The sequence below is a fragment of the Artemia franciscana genome, chromosome 10 (assembly GCF_032884065.1).
Source record: "Artemia franciscana chromosome 10, ASM3288406v1, whole genome shotgun sequence".
Lineage (NCBI taxonomy): Eukaryota > Metazoa > Arthropoda > Branchiopoda > Anostraca > Artemiidae > Artemia > Artemia franciscana.
Genome location: NC_088872.1, coordinates 34961756 through 34985086, shown reverse-complemented (window position 1 = coordinate 34985086; position 23331 = coordinate 34961756). Strand labels below are relative to the sequence as shown.

At 33.9% G+C, this 23331-nt stretch overlaps 2 protein-coding genes across 2 annotated transcripts in view; one reads left to right on the top strand and one right to left on the bottom strand.

The window, feature by feature from the left end:
• The window catches only part of LOC136032128 (uncharacterized), a 112589-nt gene that overhangs the window by 7889 nt on the left and 81369 nt on the right, over nucleotides 1–23331 (bottom strand). The window lies entirely within an intron of this gene.
• Nucleotides 7507–12586, top strand: LOC136032131 (uncharacterized). Its single transcript, XM_065712306.1, has 2 exons — nucleotides 7507–7656; nucleotides 12191–12586. The coding sequence occupies exons 1-2, from the start codon at nucleotides 7648–7650 to the stop codon at nucleotides 12512–12514; spliced, it is 333 nt and encodes a 110-aa protein (XP_065568378.1). The 5' UTR covers nucleotides 7507–7647; the 3' UTR covers nucleotides 12515–12586.

Sequence of the window (23331 nt, the reverse complement as noted above, 5' to 3'; positions counted from 1 at the left end):
TTATGCTAAAATATTTTTGGTGATTTCAACTATTTATTCTACGGCCTTTTTGATTCAGGGGTCATTCTTAAAGAGTTGGGACAAAACTTACGATTTAGTGTAAAGAGCGAGGTATTAACGAGGGTACAAACCCCCTCGTACACATAATAAAAATATAAGAATATAAAAGTTTGTTACGTAAGTTAATTCTTAAGTTACGTATATTTTTTACTAATAAAAACGTTCGTTGAATATTAAAAGTTCTAGTAGCCTTTTTAAGTAACCGAAAAATTGGAGGGCAGCTAGGCCTCCTTCCCCACCCCTTATTTCTCAAAATCGTCTGATCAAAACTAAGAGAAAGCCATTCAGCCAAAAAAAAAAATTAATATACTAATTTCATTTCAATAATTTATGTGCGGAGAGCCAAAATCAAACATGCATTAATTCAAAAACGTTCAGAAATTAAATAAAAAAACAACTAGTTTTTTTAACTGAAAGTAAGGAGCGACATTAAAACTTAAAACGAACAGAAATTACTCCGTATATGAAATGGGTTGTCCCCTCCACGTCCCACGCTCTTTACGCTAAAGTTTTTAATTGTTTTAAAAAGTAGAATTGTGGCAAAGAGTCAAACTTTAGCGTAAAGAGCGTGGGACGCGGAGGGGACAACCCATTTCATATACGGAGTAATTTCTGTTCGTTTTAAGTTTTAATGTCGCTCCTTACTTTCAGTTAAAAAAACTAGTTGTTTTTTTATTTAATATATAAAAAGAGTGTTTGGTCTACATCAGACAACTCATTCACAGATTCTGAAAGGTGATATGGGCCTGTTTTCTTTAAAGCTACGTAGGTATATTTTAATGCTTAGATTCTGGTTGAAGTTAACTAAGAGTAATGAAGATAGACTAGTAAGAGTGGCATATGAAGAGATGTTGAAATGTGGTTTAAAAACTTCGTGGCCATCCCAAATTAAATCATTACTAGAAAAAGTAGGAATGCCTTATTTATGGAATAATGGTCTTTGCTCTAGTGATGTACCAATAAATTTAGAAAGCCAGGTACGATTTATATTAGAGAGTCAGGAAATTCAGCATTGGCAAGGGCTGGTTTTAGATTCTACAACCCTACAACATTATAATCAGGCAAAACCTAGTTTTGGAGAGGAAGTTTATTTTAAATTTAATTTACCGGCTATGATTCTACGTCGTTGGATTCAGCTTAGGGCGAATTGTCTTCCAATCCAGAAAAGGCAAAAAACGTTCGACAAAAATAAAATGATAGTTGGTCCTGATAGGCGGTATGCTTGTCCCCTTTGTAAAGATGATGATGAAGACAAGAATTATTTTCTCCGGAAATGCCCGGTGCTCTTGGATTTACGGGAAATTTATTTGCATGGGATTAATTTGATGCTTCCGGGTATTCTACAAAATAGTAACCCAACCACAATATTTCGAGTGGGAGTATATATAGATAAATCCTTAATAAGAAGAAAAAGTTTTATATGACTAATTTCTTTTGTAGTTAGATTAGGCACTTTTTGCGTTGAATTCTGTTTTTTGTGCGTGTTCGTACTGTTGCTAATTTCCTTGCTTGTTTGTTATTTATTTATATTTTTGTGTGTATATGGCCCATGGGTTTTGAAATACACCTATCTATCTATCTATACTTGCTTATTAAAAGTTTCTTCCAATTATTACATCACAAAATGTAAAAGTAACTTCACAAAATAAAATAGGGGGTTACTCATGTTTTTTTTAAGCTTCTCATAGCTTAAATTTGTCAAATAACAAAATTTGAAATTTTTCTTGTTTTTAACCAACGAAGATTATTGGGAGTGATAATCAAATAAAACAAAAAAGAATACACTTGCAACAAGCTTCTTAGTCATAATATGCATGATAATGTTTTGTTAATATAATGTTACCGTACCATAGTTTTTTCTTCAGAATTATAATACCACATTTAAAACTAAATGCTCATAAAAAAATCATTGCAGAAATTTTGATTAAGAAAAAGCTGCACACAATGAACTTTGCTTTTGTTTAAGGTTAAATAGAATTATTATGCAAATTTTTGTATTAATTATTCATGTGCGGAGAGCTGAAAGCAAAACATGTATTAATTCAAAAACACTAAGAAATTAAACAAAAAGAAACAAGTTTTTTAAACTGCAAGTAAGGATCGACATTAAAACTGAAAACTAACAGAAATTATTCCGTATATAAAAGGGGTTGACCCCTCCTCAAAGCCTAGCTCTTTACTTACCGCAAGAAAGAGTTTGAGAGAAAGAGTTTGACTCTGTCTCTCAGCTCTACTTTTTAAAACAATAAGAAAACTTTAGCGTAAAGAGTGAGGCGTTGAGGAAGGGTCAGATCTCTTATATGCGGAATAATTTCTGTTCGTTTTAAGTTTTAATATTGCTCCTTACTTGCAGCTTAAAAAACTTGTTTTTTATTTATTTTCGGAACTTTTTTTAATAAATGCATGTTTTGATTCGGACTCCCCGCACATTTCAACCAGGTTGAAACAAGAATGGTCTCTGGCAAAATTCAGGAAAAATATATAATTTTGGTTATATATTTTCATGTTACGGGATGTTGGTGAGTAAAATGCAGAGGAAGAAAATCCTAAATGTGTTAACTACAATTTTTCTGCATAGTATGAAGTAAGAAATGTTTTCGTAACATTTTTCCTTCTCAGTATTTTCAATTCTATGCTTGTACCCAAAAAGGGCTATCTTTTAATTTTCAAAGTCCCTTCAAGTTTAACTCGAGTGTGTCTGAAAATGATGTTAAATCAAAGAAATATAGACACGAGAACATAATTTATCTTTAAAGTTCTAGAGGAGAGGGTAAGTTTGACGTTTTAGTATTTTCACTAAACGTACAAATTTTTTTTTGTGAATAAAAGTATCCTTCAAAATCGTTTTTTTTCCCAAAAGCTAACGGGACAAAGAATTTAGAAGCGATAGGCCATTCTCCAATTTATGTGATTAATACCTGGATATTGCCTTTTCCATGCATAAAAATTAACTAATTTTGACAGTTTCCATCATTTTTAAAGTTGGCATATTTCTAACTAAAAGCTGTTCATAATGCCGAGTAATAAGAAATATTTTTTTTTTGTGACGCTAGAATATATCCAAGCTCTAAGATAGGAGAGGGGGAGGGGAGGTTAGTTTTATCAGTGAATGTACAAAAAGTTTTTTTCTAATTATAGTATGTTTTACAATTGTTTTCTTTCAAAAGCTAACGGACATAGAATCGAGAAGCAATAGGCCGTTCTTCGATCTTCATGATTGACACCTGGATATAAACCTTTTCCATATCATAAAAAATAACTAATTTTGACAGTTTTCGTCATTTTTGAAGTTGGCATATTTGTAACTAGCAGCTGTTCATTATGCCGTATAATAATAGAAATACATTTTTGTTATGACGTTATATTATATCCAGGATCTAGCATAGATTACAGGGGGACAGCTAAACTAGAAGTGACTGAGAAATTCTGATATGAGACAAATGTCAAGAAAAAGATTTCTTGGGCATAGTCTAGAAATAATTGTATTAGACCTATCTGGCTATAAAATGTTCAAAACATTTTGTAAGGAATTCTTCAACAAAACAAATAGCGGTAACCCATATAATTTCTGGTTTTAATATAAAAATAAACAATTCATCCCTGCACCATCTCCCCATAAAAAAGTTATCCCTCAATTTGATGGAAGGATGAGGAATGGAGGGATTCAGTTTTTAATGGGGGATGAAGGATGTAGGGATTGCACAATGAAGGATAAGTTTTCTTGACGGAGGGATAAGAGACGGAGGAATGATTTTGCTTTGATGGACGGATGGGTTTGTTTGGAAAGAAGAAAGGGAGCTGAATTTGATAGAGGGGCTAATGGTGAAGAAATGAGTTTGTTTTATAAAGTCTCTGGTTTGTTTTGATACAGGGATGAGTGAACAAGGGATGGAATTATTTTGATCAGAGGATGTTTTTATTTATAGAGGGATGAGTGAATGAGGGATGCGATTATTTTGATTGGAGGATGACAGATTGAGGGATGAGTTTGTTCATAAGGTAGGATTATTTATTTTATTTGAGGGACCATTTTGTTTGGAGGGAGGAGATTGACATTTTTGAGGGAGGGATGAATTCATTTTGACAGAGGGAGCAAGAGCAAATCTGGCTTTGTCTTGAAGTGACACTAAATCCCGTAAATTGGACTTCAAAGTAAATATCTAAGTGATAGCACAATAATAAATACCTGACTGAATCAAGGTAAATAAAAGAAGACATAAAATATATCCAGAAAATGTGTTCTTTTTCTTACGTAAGATGCCAAGATTCCTGGCAATCTTAACCTTTAAAGCATTAAGAAGAGTTAGTAAGACAGATTCTCATCAAGTAGAATTCCAAACAATAGGTTATAGCCAATTCCAGATCTATGGAGAGTACAACATGATGTATATATCCAAGGAATACTCAAAAAGACTTGGAAACGTTAAGAACCAGATGGTTCATTTTAAAGCACAAAAGACCTCTCTCAAACACAGAAAGAATATTTTTATTCATGCAAACTAGGTCAAATCCCACCATAACAAGCGTACCTTCATCAGCAAAGGCAACTAGGTTGGACTAGGTTGGAGCAAAGGCATCAGAGTTGGACTGGTTCCTTGTTTCATCAACACGGTTAGGGTGACACAAACGGTAATAAGACATTGGAAAAAATATCTTTAATGTATGAAAAATATTATTGATATAAAAAAATAGTACTATACCCAGGATGTTTCCTTGGGAGACTCCATTTTCAACCTTAAAGACATTTAGAGGGTTCTCGCCAATAAGAATCTTCCCACTCCACAGACAGGAATGAAGCAAAGGGTGAACGATTTAATTTAATACTTTTTAGTCAAGTTTTGTGAGAAGAATGGCATGTTTTATCTCGTAATAATCCTTCTTAACGTTCAATAAAAGAAAAAAAATACAGCAAACATTAAACCAGAGCCTAAGCCTGAGTTAATGAAACTAAGGAGCAAAGCACACGCATTCTTAATTGGGTTACTGGTATGAAACCCCAATTGAAAGTCATTAAGGAACTGTTTTGCAACAAGGATGCTTTTGAGTCTAGAAATTGGGGCCTTGTTAAAAGTCTTGCTGAAAACTGACAAGACAAAGATAGGCTGTAATTTCAAGGATTACTCCTTGAGCTACATTTAAATAGAAATATTTCTCTGGCACTTTTAAGTGATAGATGGGAAAATATCGATCAAAAGAAGCTTAAACAAGTTCTGTTAAAGGTGTGACAATTGCTTGTAAAATGAAGTTTAGAACCCTAGTAGGAATATTATATGGGCCTGAGGACGAAGTATCTTGCAGTGAAAAAAAATCCTACAAATTTGTCTGACAAAAATATTTTTTTTTTCTGACTCTTCTGTAAAATGGGAGTCATCCTTGGGCTTAAAAACTCTGATTTTTTTAGTTATAATAAGGGGTTTCAGATTTGCAGTATTACAGAACTCACTAAATCATAAAACAAATAAAATTTATATCAAAATCTGTTATAGATTCAGACTCATTCCATACTTTTTTTAATGTTGTTTTCAAAGTGGTTTTTTTTCAAAGCTAATGTGAAAATTTTTTTCAAGGGTTAATTTCGAAAAAATAGGAAAGTGGTATGAAAGGTCGTTTACCAAGACACACATGCTAGGAATTGGCATAGAAGGAACAATAGTATTATTTGGAATGACTCTTGTCTCAGTTACGCCTGTTGCTTTAAACATCTTTGGCAACAAACCATAAAAAAGCTTTAAAGCGAGAAAGTATAATGACACATAAAAATAATCCAAACGATTTAAGTTAGAATTACCCATGACAGCCCTCTGAAAAGGCTGATTTTAGACCAATTTCATGGATTAATTAAGAATATACAAGAATATCTGGTACAGAACCACTTGGAGCACGATGAACCTGAGCAATAACCAACCTTTTTCCTGAGACTGAAGTTTCAACAAATTAGTCATTCGAAAACTTTTTCTACAGACCAAAAAAAATCTTTACGAATGGAATATGCAAATTCATCTGAAACATGAAGAGCAAGACCTCCCTTTCCAATCTGAACCCGGCTCAATCGTTCAGTCAAACAACCAGGCAAATCAAAAACTGAATCATTAGAGACATCCAAATAAGTGTCACACAGACAAACACCGTATGGCTGCAAATCATCCATCAGAATTTTAAGTTGTTTAATAGAAGAAATTAGTCCTTCAGTATCTAAGTGAAACAGCAAGAGCTCCCCCCCCCCACCTATCCTTAGCAAACCAAAAATTTGTGAAAAAAATACTGTTTAAATGAAAAAAAGTAAAGTTAATCACATGATCATTATTCACAATCGCTTAATTTAATAAACCTCCAACATCAAGCTGATCTCTTTCTACAGTAGACATTCGGTTTAATAAAGCGGTTGAATAGCATGAATACTTATAATTAAATATGGACAGTGACTTGAAAATCTGAAAAGTAGAACATAACCATAAATCATACAGATTCAAACAAGCAAACATTCACAGAAAGAAAAAAAAATAACAAATTGAAATAAAGCAAAAACAATAAAACCCTTTTACGAAGCCAAACAAAACGCATACAATATCACAAAATAAGCTACAAAAAAGAAGTAGAGATGAACAAAGGCTTGTGACCTTTCACATACCTTTGTGATTACCTTATCGTAATCTGACCAATTTTTTTTAACGTCTAACTTGTCTCTCGCTTGACTGAGAATACCACGACCGTACTTTGTTGCAGATTCAGATTTGAAAATTTTAGAACCAGCAAATTTTGATTTGCTTGCGAACACTTTACGGTTCATCTCGAAAGTATAAGAAATAAAAAAAATGGGGGCAGCTGCGTCATTTTCGAATTAAGTAATTACGTCTAACAACTTTTGGCAATTACTTCTGGCAACTTCTGTCACTACTTCTGGCAATCGTTTTTCCGGTGGTATTTTGATGATCTTTGTACGGCCCTCGCTGCAAGCTGAAGAGCTGTAAAAGTAAGAGCAGGGATATTTTAAGAAGACAAGTATTGAACAATGAAAGGTTTTGAATTCAAGCAATTTTTCGCTATTTTTCAAACCCTTCTAAGAAGAAACACTTTAGAAATGTAAAAGTTCGAACTTTGACAATTTTTCCTTCTTCTGTCATAGTTTTATTAGGTTGATGGTAGCAAATTTTACACACTATGAAAAAAATAATTGGCATGCATAATAAATTCATAGTCTTGGCTCGCAGTGGCATTATTATAGAGGGAGTAAACTATATTCCTCCCCGTAAAATCAGGCCCAATAAATCATATAAATATACCTCCCTCTCACCTCAAAAATCTAGAATTACAATTAACCTTTATTTTTGCACTGATTTACCCAAATATCTCGCTTTTGATAGGGCTCTCCCCTAATAGATATTGTACCACTTCTTTGTTTTCAATCAATCTCGGTTCTTAACCGCTGCGACATCCAGCGTCAATTGTAAAAGTCCCCGGTATCTTTTCACCTGAAACTAGTTTGATTTAGGAGAATTGTATTTTCAAATATATATAAGGACTTCTTTAGTTTACAATATCAGTTGAATCTTTTAGTCGAAGTTGGTTGTTTTCCAGCAATTAGCAATAATGAAATATGTGAGTAGCCTATTACTGTCATTTTATTTTGTAGATTAGTTTTTGTTAGTAGCTTTGCAGCCAACCTGAAGTTCGTGAAATCATTTTCGAAAACTTTTGACATATCAATTATTTTAAAGTAACATGGCTTAGTACCACAATAAAACCAAATAAATGAATAGAATTGTAATACATTACATATTATATTAGATATATATAAATTGTATATAAATTTTAATTATTTTATGTTTTTTTTATTCAGTATTGAATTAATGTCCCTTTATTTGATTTTTAAAGTATTACTTTTATCCCATGTCTTTTAAACTTTGTCTCTCAATTTCTATTCGTTTCAGCAGGCTCTTAGAAATTTTTGAATGTTTGGAATTTTTCGAACCAAAATGCTTTAATGATTTCTTTTTAGTATAGAGTGCTTCAACAGCACCAATTTTATTATATCCTTTTTTTCTTTTTATGCTTCTTGTAATTTAATCTGAAAGTTGAAATCAGCAAACCTGCTAAAGGTCATTTGGACCTTTAACAGGTCCTTTCACAGATCATTTAGTAGGTTATTCTCTAAGCCACAAGTTATACCTTCCCATGTGTACGATGTTAGTTCTAAGAATTTGACAAAAAACGGGTATGGATTTCGGAGGGAGGCCCCACCCTTTTTAGGCCAGCGTCGAAGGCACTCACGACCCCATCCTCCCTCATTGTCCATCCTCCCCCCTCACAGTATGCTGCCCTATACCCTCCCTACTCAAACCAGCAATTTCTTGACGGACATGAATCACTATTCCCAACCAGGCCCCCTTTCCCAGCACTTTACGAAACCCCACCCTCAGTCCATTTGTTTTATCCCTCGTGCCTACCCTCTCAACGTGACTCAGGTCTGAGACTTTTTAATTGTCTTATAATGAATCCTAATTGTTCTCCTCGTGCTTCATCCATATCATTGCCCGTCCCCCCATCCCCAAATCCCCAAGATAAATCCTTTTCTTACCCTAATAATTCATCTTTCGATGTTGACCCTAATAGTCATCCCATAAAAGTCAAATGTGCTCCCTTGGTCCCCTGTTCTGACTACATTAATCTGGCCCCTGCTAAGAATCCCACCATGCCCCCTGTACCCATTTGTAATTTAAATAAAGTTAAGTGTAAAAATGGTACCTTTGCAGGTCGTTTTAAATTTCCCACACTTTTGTTAAGCAACGCTGAAAGTCTTAATTTTGACAAACTTAATGAATTAGACTCCTTTTCTAAAATATATAGATCAGACATAATTGCTATTACTGAAGTACACGCTCAAAATACACACATGTTAAAAATGAATAATTTCACCCAGTTTATTAAACTCAGACCCGAAACCCACCCTCTGGGTAAGAAAGGGGGTGGAATTCTTTTCTTTGTCCGTAATGATTTTTATCCTTCAGAAATATTGGTTCCTTGTCTCCCTCCCTTTGATGAAATTTTGTGGGTTTGTGTTCGACCTAAAGTCTTACCACGTCCTTTCAATTTGATTGTCCTGTGTTGTTTTTACTACTCTCCTGGGCAGAGAGCGGCTGAAAAAATTAATTTTATTGAAAAATTGCATGGCAGTGCCGACTATGTACTATCTAAATACCCAAATGCTGGAGTTTTCCTCTTAGGTGATGCAAATGAATTAAAACTTGAATATACATGTAATACTTTTAGTCTAAAACAAATTGTAAAAGTCCCTACTACCAAAGGCAATTCTACTCTTGATTGAATATGCACCAATATGTCAAATTTCTACAAACCCGTCACCACTCTTCCCCCTCTCGGAGGTAGTTACCACTTTAGCCTACTCCTATCTCCAATAGCTACAGTTAAACATTCCTTTACTATTACTGAAACCGTCTTTAGACCTCTAGTTGACTCAGGACTCTACAATTTTGACTCTTGGATCACTAGTGAAAATTGGTCCCCTGTGTACCAAACAAATGATGTCGACTTCAAGGCTTTGTCCCTCCAAAATTTATTCAGGAATAATTATGAAGCCCATTTTCCGGTGAAAAAAATTAAAATATGCTCTACCGATAAACCCTACATTACTGCGACTTTTAAAAAACTAATAAGGAAAAAAATTAATTTGTTCAAGCAAGGACATATCACACAGGCTAATGATCTAAGAAAGTTCCTGAAGAGAAAATTGAGAAAGGCAGCTTCTGGGTATTACAATAGTAAGGTTAAGGATTTGTATTCTAACAAACCCAAACAATGGTACAGGAAAATTAAAGAGATTTGCGGAAAAAACCCTGTTGAAGTTAATTTTCATCTCCCTGAGCCCCCTTACAAGATAGCCAACGATTTGAACCTGCATCTTGCGTCCAGAGTACAAAGTCTCCCCCCTTTCACTGGTTCAGGTCAAACTATTCCTCCCTCCACCTCTTTCCCCCAAATTTCTCCCTCTGATATTATAAATAAAATCCAAAAGCTCAAAAAATCAAGTACTTGCCCATTAGACATCCCAATTGACTTGATTAAAGCCTTTTCAGACACAATTGCTGGACCTTTATCTGATATTTTTAACCAAATTACAAAATCTGGTAAATTCCCAAGTTGCTGGAAACTAGGTTTTATAACACCCATCCCAAAGAAATCTTCCAGTCTGACTATAACCAACATGCGTCCTATTACACTCACTCCAGTTTTTTCTAAGCTTTACGAAGGGTTCCTTTGTGACTGGCTTAAAATTAAAATTATACCACGCATTGACATCCGACAGTTTGGTAATTTAAGAAAAACCTCCACCACCCATTACCTTGTACACTTGATTCACACGATCCTAAGTGAACTAGAGAAACCAAATGTTTGGCTAAACCTGGTTTTAGTCGATCTCCAAAAAGCGTTTGACTTAGTTGACCACACTATCCTAATTCGTTTACTACATGATAACTTTGACATTGACCCATTCTTAGTAAATATTGTTATATCGTTCCTTTCAGACAGATCACAAGTTGTAAAATACAAAAATACCTTCTCTAACCCCCTCCCTAGGTACTGTGGAATACTTCAAGGAACCTTATTGGGACCACTATTATTTCTTGTCATGATTAACGAAATTGGCAAGGAATTCCCCCAAAGATGGAAATAAGTTGATGACTTGTCGATCCTTGAAGTATGTCATAGGAATATTAAAAGTGACCCCGTTGAAATCCTAACCCAATGTTCGGATGAATCCAAGAATCTAAATATGACAGTAAATCCCACTAAATAACAGATAATGACAATCAACTTCTTGAAATCTACTCCTGCTTTTTGCGATCCGATCCCAAGCGAAATGCTAGTGAAACATGTTAAGCTTCTTGGTGTCACAATTTCTAATGATCTTAAGTGGGAAACACATGCATCCAACATTGTTAAACAAGCAAATGTTTCACTATCCATTTTTAAGCTACTAAACAAATTTAATTGTCCTAAGATACATTCCCTCCGTGTTTACTTATACTTTATCAGGCCGTTATTGGAATATGCATGTCCGGTCTGGCATTCGCAGCTTTCAAATGAACTTAGTGACAAAATCGAGTCGGTCCAAAAGCGTTCGCTCAGGATCATTTACAAAGAAGGCAAAATTCCATACTCCTTCCTCCTTAAAGCTGCGTGCATTACCACCTTATAAGAAAGGAGGGAAAAAATTTGCCTGCTTTTCGCTAAATCAGTCATTTCCAATCCCCGTACTGAGGACTTACTCCCTGAGTTTCACAATCCCATTAAACTCCGACTCCCCCGGTCAGCCTCCTTAGCAATCCCAACTTACTCTCCGATCCATGCTGTTACAGAAAGGTTTCGCAAAAGTTTTATACCCTTTATTCTGGGACACCTTAATAATAATTCGTGATTAATTGCCAAATTCCCCTTTTCCTCTATTGCCGTTTTTATTCTTTTTTTATTTACTGCAATGTTTTTGTAATTTAATTGTTAAGTTGCCCTTTATCTTTGATGATTTTGCTTTTTTAATCCCTTTTAATTTTAAGTGTTTGACTTAATGTACTATTTTGATATTTTTTTTTTCTTAGCGTTTAGTGACATATAAAGCAAATTCGGCTCTTTAGAGCTTGTGATAGCCTTTTGCAAATAAATATTATCTTATCTTATCTTCTTCCCTACTTGTATTCAATACAGTATTGACACATTTTATTCTAAAACCGCATTTTTTGATTGAATTTTCATTAATTAAATAGTTGTCCTATGGTCAAAATCCCCAAATCAAATTTTGAAACTCAATAAGAATTAAATTAATTAAAATTTGTTACCATTTTCTTGTAGGCTCATTCCAAAATACGAAATAGGCTAAGATGGTTTGTAAAATATATTCAAGAATGAGCTTTATAAAGTTTTTAAGCATAATTGATATTCCTGTTGAATGCAGCATTAGAACTTACAAATGCTTCCATAGCATTCCTATTGAAGTTTGCTCTTGACTTTTCTAGTTGTTCTTGGTGTATTTGCAGCATTAGTAGAATACAGATCTCCAAAGGATATGTACACATTTTTAAAAAACCTATCTATATCTATTTAAACGCTTTTTTTCTAGATTCTGCTTGTTACTCTTTATATCACAGCAGTCTTAGCCAAACCAAATAATCCAAAGGAACCGACTATTGATTTTCAAGAAGTGGAAAGAGGGTTAACAGCTAACAGAGATGTTTATTCCTTTGATGATCCTAGTTACAGGCTGAGAAGAGAAGCATCTGAATCGGAAGCTCCTGTCGAAGGAGATCTGAAAGGAGCAGAAACTCATCACTATAGCTATTATCCTTATCATTATTATGGTCATTATTACCCAACATATAGTTATTCTTATCCATATTATGGATACGCTCCGTACAGCTATGGTCACAGACGGTATTGGGGCTAGAGAGAATGAAGTTTTTAACTTACAAAAGTTTTGTACCTAATTTATTTTTAAATTAAATGTCTTTTTCACCCACTTGGTATTGTTTTAGCTATTTATTCTATTCTTGATTGTTATTATTAGAGCTGTATTTCTTTTACCCATCAAATCTATAGAAAGAAAGTAGTGTTTCCAAATTAGTGTAAAAAGCAACAAAAAAACAAACAAACGAAATAACAAAACTTATTATATAGGTTATATCTAGCTTTTCCAACACTATAAGAAAAATTTAACAAAAGCATCTTCTCCCAATTGCCACCCACCCTGGAAGGTTTTGTAAAGGAGTTCTAGGTAGATACATCTACCTAGCTTGGATAAAAAAGCTGCTAAAGTTATGCTTAGAATTTACATGCATTTGGTCTCACCACAAGCCATAAACAATATTAAGTTCCGATCCATTGCTTTCAGAGACCATGTTCTAGCGTTACCTTAGTAAAATATCCTTATCCTTCAGTGAACTCATTAAACATATTTTCCAAAAAGAGGTTTCCAAAATAAATTAAACAGCTCTAGTAAAACCTAGAAATTAAAATGAATAATTACATTAAATATGAAATTAAATGAATTTTTTGGTAGGTAGATGAATTATAACCTAAATTGAACTAAAATGAATAATTTATTGAAACTTAAAATTAATAAAGAATTGCAGAAATAAGAGGAGGACAGCCATCTCTTCTACTGAAACTGCATAAAAAGCAATTCTGCTGAAACCGAATGAATTAAGTAAAGTAAAATAGTAAAAAGTAAGTAAGATGGCACTAGATCCTTAAGGTCCAAATCGGCGGAGCTGATCTATGTTTCATGGCCTTTCAGCCAGGAATCCCATCTGCTGAAATTGCACTAAAAATTTATTTCCATTTATTGCTTATTATCTTCTTTTCGGTGCTTTTTTTTAGAAAAGTAGTCCATATTTCTTTCTTCCGTTCCACGCTTTTCTAAATATGGGACAAAATCAGAGGACGAATAAACTAAAGGATGTCATCTAAAAATTTCTGTTAGAGGATTGTAGCTATTACGGATAATATATAGTAGGGTATTAATTTTCATTACGATTAGGTTTTTCATTCGTAGTTGAACGGTTTAATAGTGAGGCATTGTGTCTAGAGTAAAATTTCTAGAGTGGAAGTCACAAATAAATTTCGTTTGCGGGTGAAGGGTGGGGGGTAATCGTAATACAAGATCTGATAAGTTGATTTGGGACCAAGAAGTTCAAATATTCGGAGTTAAGGGTTGTCGATCCTGGCTCCACTCTTCCTGTGTTCGGCCCTATACAAATACGGAAAGCAATTTTACACCTGTTGCAGCTGGTGGTGGAACCATAACAACAAAGCGAAATATCACTTTTAATAGTGGTCTATTTAAAGGATCGAATAAAAGAAAAGAGAGTCACGTGGTTAGTATTTATTTACTATAATCACAATTATTCGGATTTTTCAAGATATTAATCGTGTTTTTAGAGGTGTCACACATCAAATAATATTAAGGAGAACATATTTTTCCAATATGATTATAAACTCTGGAGCTCAGAACTTTAAAGTAAATTTAATGCATTTATAATGGATGTTACCAGTATTAAATCCCAGTTTACCCATAGTGACTCAATTAGAAGCCGGATAAACAAAGAAGGCATAACAACTAAAAGCTGGATAAGGAAAGGGCAGCTCATTTGAATTAAGATGGGAAGCTTGTAATACTTATAAAATTAATAATAAAATGGATAAAGAATTAACATGGATGCTAGTCAGTGAACGAAATAATACAACTAAAATTATTATTAAAATTATTAATCTGCCACCAGGCATGTGCACTGGTTTGTCATATTTATTTATTTAACTGTTGCAAATAAAAATTATCTATCTATCTTTCTATGCCTGAGAAATCTGAAAAAGATAACAGTAATACGCAAAACAATATGGTAAACGACAATATGAGCACTTATAGAATAAAAGTGAGATTAAATGAATATGAATATCCACAGGACGATTTTAAATGTGATTTCATTTATCCTGGTCAAAATTATTCTAGCGCTTATCAACGATTTGACAGTTAGGACATAAACATAAAATTTTTTATAGTTGAGCATAAAAAAGGATATCTTTTCATTTGTTTTGATATTTTAAAATCATGAGTCGAATATTTATCGAAGTGGATCAAGCTCTGATATATAAACTAAACTATTATTAGAACAAATACCTGCTAATCCGTATAAAATTTACTGTGTCATATTTTCAGAAGGAAAAATAATAATGGATTTCATTGATAGTAAATTATATGTTAATAAATATATGGTTTTCGATTGGGAAATTTGTTTAATAAAATTATTTACTAATAAATGGTAAAACTTTTAAGCAAAATGAAAAATACAGATCTATTATACAAACCACATTTTTCTAGAATGCTAAGGCACACCATTGAACCAAAGAAAATAGGGAAAAAATATATATATAGGGAAAATGGAATACAATTAAACTCTTATGTTAGAAATTTATCAAATTCTTATTTCACAAGACCTTTTTTGACCTTAAAGCTTAGGATGGGAAATTGTAAAAATATGGAGGATTTTATATTTAAAATGGTGTTAATTCAATTGAAAATGGAGTAAACTGTATGGGTTATCTAAGTTGCGGATGGCCCTTTTTTATCAGATAAATGTCCCTTTTATTTTAACATAGATTAACCTTCAATATATTTTCAATTTTTAAAGTTAAAAGCTTTTGGAGGCTAGCCCGTTTTTAAATTAATTTTGCAAAAGAGAAGAAGTTGGTTTGAAATTGTATTTTTATCTAGCTAACTCTCACCATTGAAGTATAATTTATGCTTAAAGTAAGTTTCATTTTGGATTTTCATACATTTAATTTGCCACGTCAAAAGTGGGTCAAGTTAGAGGCAACCAAACTTTTTATTTATGCATATATTTTTAAACTTAATTCGTGTTGAGAGTGCGTTTTTAAAATTCGGAGCTGATATTTAGAATTGACACTGGTAATAACAGCGAATTATTTTCTATGATCGTAATAGATTGTTTTTCCCCGAACCTTGGTGGGGTTAGGAAAAGGGTATTTAGAAATATCGTCATTATAGTAAACAACTAAGACCCTTCCCTATTTAAAGATATATTTACTAGTGATGATGCAGGTCCTGGCACGTCGGGAAAATTAGTGTGGTACTTTTATAGTGATAGTGAGTATAGTGAGGATAGTGAGGAGCGCCATTGAAAATTAAAAACGAACAGAAATTGCTTAGTATATGAAAGGGGCTGCTTCCTCATCAACGCCCCGCTCTTTGTGCTAGAGTTTGACTCTACCTCTTAACTTTACTTTTTAAAACATTAAAAAACTTTAGTGTAAAGAGCGGGGCGTTGATGAGGAAAAGCCCTTTTCATATACGAAGTAATTTCTGTCCGTTTTAAGTTTTAATGCTGCTCCTTACTTTTCGTTAAAAAAAAACTTGTTTTTTAAAATTTAATTTCAAAATTTTTTGAATCAATGCAGGTTTTGATTTTGGCTCTCAGCAGATGAATAATTGAAACATAATTTGCTTATTTATTTTTATGGCTAAATGGCTTTCTCATAATTTGGATCGAATGATTTTGAGAAAAAAGGAGCGGGAGAGGAGGCCTAGTTGCCCTCCGATTTTCTGGTTACTTAAAAAGGTAACTAGAATTTTTAAATTTTTACAAATGTTTTTATTAGTAAAAATATTCGTAACTTACTTAACGAATTTTTTACGAACGTTTTATTAGTATCATATGTAGGTAACTTACAAATTAGCCAACGTAACAAACTTTTGTATTCTCATATTTTTATCACGTATCTCAGGGGGTTCACCCCCTCGTCAGTGCCTCGCTCTTTACGCTAAAGCTTAAATTTTGTGCCAATTTCTTGATAATGACCCCTGAATCGCAAAAGCCGTAGAATAAATAGTTGAAATTACTAAAAATACTTTAGCTTAAAATGCGGGGTATTAGAAAGAGGGAAGCCCATCATATGCGTAATAATTCCTGTTCCTTTTAAGTTTTAATGCTTCTCCTTACTTTCAGTTGAAAAAGCTTTTTCATATTTATTTTTTCATTGTTTTTTTAAAATAATACTAGAAAATCCTACGCTCCCTTCATGAAAACTTCTTCCCCCATGACAAATTCCTCCAAAGAAAGTTCCCCCAACATATCCCCCTCTTATCAACCGCCCACGACCTTGAAATCTCCCTGAAAAAATATGTACGCTTCCAAATAACCATTACTATGTGTAAGCTCTGGTTAAAGTTTGTAACTTGTAGCCCCTCCCACGGGGACTGTGGGGAGTAAGTCGTCCTCAAAGACATAGTTATATCGTTTTTTTTACTACACTGAATAAAATGGCTATCTCAAAATTTTGGTCCGGTGACTTTGGGAAAATAATTAGCGTGGGAGGGGGCCTAGGTCCCCTCCAGTTTTATTGGTCACTCAAAAAGGGCACTAGAGCATTTCATTTCTGTTAGAATGAGCCCTCTTTCAAGATTCTAGGACCACTGTTTCGATACGATCACCCCTGGGGAAAAAGACAACAAACAAACAATTAAACACGCTTCCGTGATCTGCCTTCTGGCAAAAAATACAAAATTCCACATTTTTGAAGATAGGAGCTTGAAACTTTTACAATAGGGTTCTCTGATAAGCTGAATCTGATGTTTTGAGTTTTTTTAAGATTATGTGACTTTTAGGGGTTTTTCCTATTTTCTAAAATAAGAAAAATTTTCTCAGGCTCATAATTTTTCAAACAGTCCGTGGCAACGAACTGTAGCAAGGAGCGACCCGGCTCAATAATAAACAAAACTCTAAAAAACTAATTTTTTATACCAATTGCTACATCAAAAGAATCATATTTTAATGCTGATTTTAAATATATAAGTTTCATCAAGTTTAGTCTTACCCTTCAAAACCTACGAACCTGAGAAAATTTGACTTATTTTAGAAAATAGAGGGAAGCACCCCGTAAGAGTCATAGAATCTTAATGAAAATCACACCATTAGATTCAGCGTATCAGAGAACCTTATTGTAGAAGTTTCAAGCTCATATCTACAAAAATAAGGAATTTTGTATTTTTGCCAGAAGGCAGATCACGGATGCGTGTTTATTCGTTGTTTTTTTTTTTCCAGGGGTGATCGTATCGACCCAGTTGTCCTAGAATGTTGCGAGAGGGCTTATTCTCATGGAAATGAAAAGTTCTAGTGCCCTTTTTTATGTTACCAAAAAATTGGAGGGTACCTAGGCCCCCTCCCACGATAATTATTTTCTCAAAGTCAACGGATGAAAATTCTGGGATAGCCTGTGTAGTCTAAAATATTCTGTGTAGTCTAAAAACTTTATAACTATGTCTTTGGGGACGACTTACTTCCCCACAGTCCCTTTAGGAGGGGCTACAAGTTAAAAACTTTCACCTCTGCTTACATATAGTAATGGTTATTGGGAAGTGTACAGACGTTTCCAGGGATTTTTTTTTGGTTGGGGGGACGGGTTGACAAGAGGGAGATATGTTGGGGGAGCTTTCCATCAAGGAATTTGTCATGTGGGAAGAATATTTCCATGAAGGGAGCGCAGGATTTTCCAGCATTATTTAAGAAAAAACAGTGGAAAAATAAATATGAAAAAGTTTTTTCAATTGGAAGTAAGGAGCAGCATTTAAACTTAAAACGGACAGAAATTATTACGCATATTAGGGGCTCACCTCCTCCTAATACCTTGCTCATTACGCTAAATTATTTTTAGTAATTCCAACTACTTATTCTACGGCTGTTGTGATTCAGGGGTCATTCTTAATGAACTTGGACAAAATTTAAGCTTTAGTGTAAAGAGCAAGGTACTGATAAGGGGGTGAACCCCCTCATATATGTCATAAAAACACAGGGATACAAAAGTTCGTTACTTAAGCTAATAAAAAAAAACTGTTTTTTTTTATTTAAATATGGGTAAGACTAAACTTGATAAAACTTATATATTTAAAATGAGCATTAAAATTTGATTCTTTTGATGTTGCTATTAGTATAAAAATTCCTTTTTTTTTTTAGTTTTGGTTACTATTGAGCCGGGTAGCTCTTTACTACAGTTCGTTACCACGAACTGTTTGATACTGGTTGTAGTAAAATGAAAGACACTATCTAACACTGGTAGTAAGACGAACTCGTGTTTTTTCAAAGATTTGGGCTAAGTTGCTATTCTGTAAGAAGTACTATGTAAAGATAACAGAAAATTTTGAACTAATTTTTGTTAGGAGTTTGGTTAACCGATAAAATACTACAATAGTATTAGGAGAATTTCCTGGGCTTTGCCTAGAAGAGTTTTTAGGAATAAAAACACAACTAAAAAGCCTACATAATGCCGACCAGTAATTAGAATGTTGACAATTTTTCAAAAGAATTAGAAAAAAAACTGATATTACAGGAATTAAATTTGACCATTTGAGGAATTACTTTGATAGGAATTGAAGCAATTTGTGTTATCTGAGCTTTAAATCTACGTCGGAAGGATCGAATTGAAAAACATGGTCAATGTCTATCAGCCAAAGGGAAAACTCAATTGAGATAGATATTAGCCCAAGAAAAATTACTGCAATACAACAAAGAAAACATTTTCATTTTCAGATTTGACCTAGTTTCTACATTTGCATCTTTCACAAAGACAGTAGTATACCTAACTAAAAACATGAAGATCACGATCTAGTTCACATCCTGTATTAAAAACAATTATTTCATAAAACAGGACACCAAGGCAGAGAGACAGAGATAGATATAGAAATAATGCAATTGGTACCTAGTACAACCAGTAGTATAAAAGGGTATCAATTGGATTTGTAGTTTAGTGAAATATTCCGTAACGAAATAAACGTCAGTAATAACGGCCGTAAACGTCAGAAATAAAACAAATAGGCCTACTGGCCGAAAAAATACAAAACGAACAGACTCAGAAAATCAATTCAGACAATTTTACGACGGGATAAAATGAAATTTTTATCCCGTCGTAAAATGAAATTTTATCCCCCTCCCACCCTCATTTTTTCCTCAAAATCACTTGATCAGAATTCTGAGATAGTCATTTTGTTCACCATAGTCGAAAAACATAATAACTGTGTCTTTGGGGACGACTTACTCCCCTGCAGTCCCTGTGGGAGGGGCTGCAAGTTATAAACTTTGACCTGTGTTTACATATAGTCATGGTTAATGAGAAGTGTACAGATGTTTTCTGGGGGATTTATTTTGGTTTAGGGGGAGAGTTTAGGGGGGGTTACATGGGAGGATCTTTCCATGGGGAAAGAGATTTTCAATGGAAGGGGCGCAGGATTTTCTAGCACTATTTAAAAAACAAGGAAAAAATAAATATGGAAATTTTTCTCTACTGTAAGTGAGGAGCAGCATTAAAACTCAAAACGAACAGAAATTTTTACGCATATGAGGGGTTTACCTCCTCGTAATACCTCACTCTTTACGCTAAAGTGTTCTTGGTAATTCCAACTATTTATACTAAGGCCTTTGTGATTCAACGGTCATTCTTAAGGAATTGGGACAGAATTCAAGCTTTAGTGTAAAGAGCAAGGTATCGACGAGGGGCGGGCCCCCTCTTATATGCAATGAAAATATACGAAAATAGAAGTTTGTTACATAAGTTAACTAGTAAGCTACGTATATTTTTTACTTATAAAAACGTTCGTGAAAAATTATAGTTGCCTTTTTAAGTAATCAAGAAATTGGAGGGCAACTAGGCTTCCTCTCTCGCTCCTTTTTTTCTCAAAATCTTCCGGTTAAAACTATAAAAAAGCCATTTAGCCCAAAAAAAATTAATATGCAAATTTCGTTTTAATTTTTTATGTGCGGAGAGCCAAGATAAAAAAAAATGCATTAATTCAAAAATGTCCAGAAAGTAAACAAAAAAAAACAAGTTTTTTTAAATGAAAGCAAGAAACGACATTAAAACTTAAAACGAACAGAAATTACGTTTTTAGGGGTTTTCCTCCTCAACGCCCCACTCTTTACGCTAAAGGTTTTTACTGTTTTAAAATGTAGAGTTAAGAGAAAGAGTCAAACTTTAGCGCAAAAAGCGTGGCGTTGAGGAGGAAAAGTTGGCGTTGAGGAAAGCGTTGGCGTTGAAAACGTGGCGTAGATATTTATTTCACAAACTTAAAACAAATAAATATTTTTGCTCAAATTTCAGCCATGTTTTTCCCGAGGGGTTAGCACACTATATATAAAATTTTATGTCCACGGAGGCTACGGTTCGATTCATAGTGTCGCTCGTTGTTTTTTTCTGGAAAAGGAGTAAGTGGTTTGATTTGTAAGGTCAATCATCGTCGACCCGATTCTAAATCTAATTAAATAAAAAAAACAAGTTTTTTCAACTGAAAGTAAGGAGTGACATCAAAACTTAAAACGCACAGAAATTACTTCGTATATGAAAGAGGCTGCTTCCTCATCAACGCCCCGCTCTTTACGCTAAAGTTTGACTCTTTCTCTCAATTCTTCTTTCTAAAACAGTAAAAAACTTTAGCGTAAAAAGCGGGGCGTTGATGAGGAAGCAGCCTCTTTCATATACGAAGTAATTTCTGTGCGTTTTAAGTTTTGATGTCACTCCTTACTTTCAGTTGAAATAACTTGTTTTTTTTATTTAATTTCTGAACGTTTTTGAATCAATGCATGTTTTGATTTTGGCTCTCCGCAGAGGAATAATCAAAACGAAATTTGCATATTTTTTTTTTGGCTCGATGGCTTTCTCATAATTTTGATCGAATCATTTTGAGAAAAAAGAGCGGGGGACTAAGCCTAGTTGCCCCCCGATTTTTTGGTTAATTAAAAAGGCAACTAGAACTTTTAATTTTTTACGAATCTTTTTATTGGTAAAAGATTTACGTAACTTATAAATTAGCTTACGTAAAGAACTTTTGTATTCTCAGGTTTTTATTACATATATGAGGGGATTCGCCCCATCGTCAGTACCTCGCTCTTTACACTAAAGCTTAAATTTTATCCCAATTCATTAAGAATGACCCCCTGAATCACAAAAGCCGAAGAATAAGTAGTTGAAATTACCGAAAATACTTTAGCGTAAAGAGCGAGGTATTAGAAGGAGGTGAGCCTCTCATATGGGTAATAACTTCTGTTTGTTTTAAGTTTTATTGCTGTTCCTTACTTCCAGCTGAAAAAGCTTTTTCACTTTTATTTTTTAATTGTTTTTTTAAAATAATGCTAGTAAATCCTGCTCTCCCTTCATGGAAATTTTCTTCTCCCATTACAAATTCTCGAAGGAAAGTTCCCCCAGCATATCCCCCTCTTCTCAACCCCTCCCAAAAACCAAAAAAATCCTCCTGAAAACGCCCGTATACTTCCCAATAACCATTACTATATGTAAGCACAGGTCAAAGTTTGTAACTTGTTGCCCCTCCCACGGGGACTGTGGGGGAGTAAGTCGTCCCCAAAGACATAGTTATAAGGTTTTCCGACTACGTTGAATAAAATGGCTATCTCAGAATTTTGATCCGTTGACTTTGGGAAAATAATTAGCGTGGGAGGGGGCCTAGGTGCCCTCCAATTTTTTTGGTCACTTAAAAAGGGCACTAGAACTTTTCCTTTCCGTTAGAATGAGCCCTCTTGCAACATTCTAGGACAACTGGGTCGATACGATCACCCCTGGGAAAAAAAACAAACAAAAAAACAAAAAAACAAATAAACACGCATCCGTGATCTGCCTTCTGGCAAAAAATGCAAAATTCCACATTTTTGTAGATAGGAGCTCGAAACTTCTACAGTAGGGTTCTCTGATACGCTGAATCTGATGGTGTGATTTTCGTTGAGATTCTATGACTTTTAGGGGGCGTTTCCCCCTATTTTCTAAAATAACGCAAATTTTCTCAGGCTCTTAACTTTTGATGGGTAAGACTAAACTTGATGAAACTTATATATTTAAAACCAGCATTAAAATGCGATTCTTTTGATGTAGCTATTGGTATCAAAATTCCATTTTTTTGAGTTTTGGTTACTATTGAGCTGGGTCGCTCCTTACTACAGTTCGTTACCACGAACTGTTTGATGAAATCTAATGAAGATAAAACAAGAAGGATATGAAAAAAAGCCAGTTAGCCAAAAAAAAAAAAATGCAAATTTCGATTTAATTATTCCTCTGCCGAGAGCCAAAATCAAAACATGAATTGATTCAAAAATGTTCAGAAATTAAATGAAAAAAACAAGTTTTTTTAATTGAAAGTAAGGAGAGACATTAAAACTTAAAATGAACAGAAATTACTTTGAATATGAAAGGGGCTGCTTTCTCATCAACGTCCCGCTCTATACGCTAAAGTTTTTTACTGTTTTAAAAAGAGGAGTTGAGAGAAAGAGTCAAACTTTAGCGTAAAGAGCGGGTTGTTGATGAGGAACATCAACAACCCAGCCCCTTTCATATACGAAGTAATTTCTGTTCGTTTTAAGTTTTAATGTCGCTCCATACTTTCAGTTAAGAAAAACTTGTTTTTTTATATTTAAATATGGGTAAGACTAAACTTGATAGAACTTATATATTTAAAATGAGCATTAAAATTTGATTCTTTTGATGTTGCTATTAGCATAAAAATTCCATTTTTTTAGTTTTGGTTACTTTCAAGCCGGGTCGCTCCTTACTACAGTTCGTTACCACGAACTGTTTGATACTGGTGGTAGTAAAATGAAAGACACTATCTAACACTGGTAGTAAGACGAACTCGTGTTTTTTTTTAAAGATTTGGGCTAAGTTGCTATTCTGTAAGAAGTACTATATAAAGATAACAGA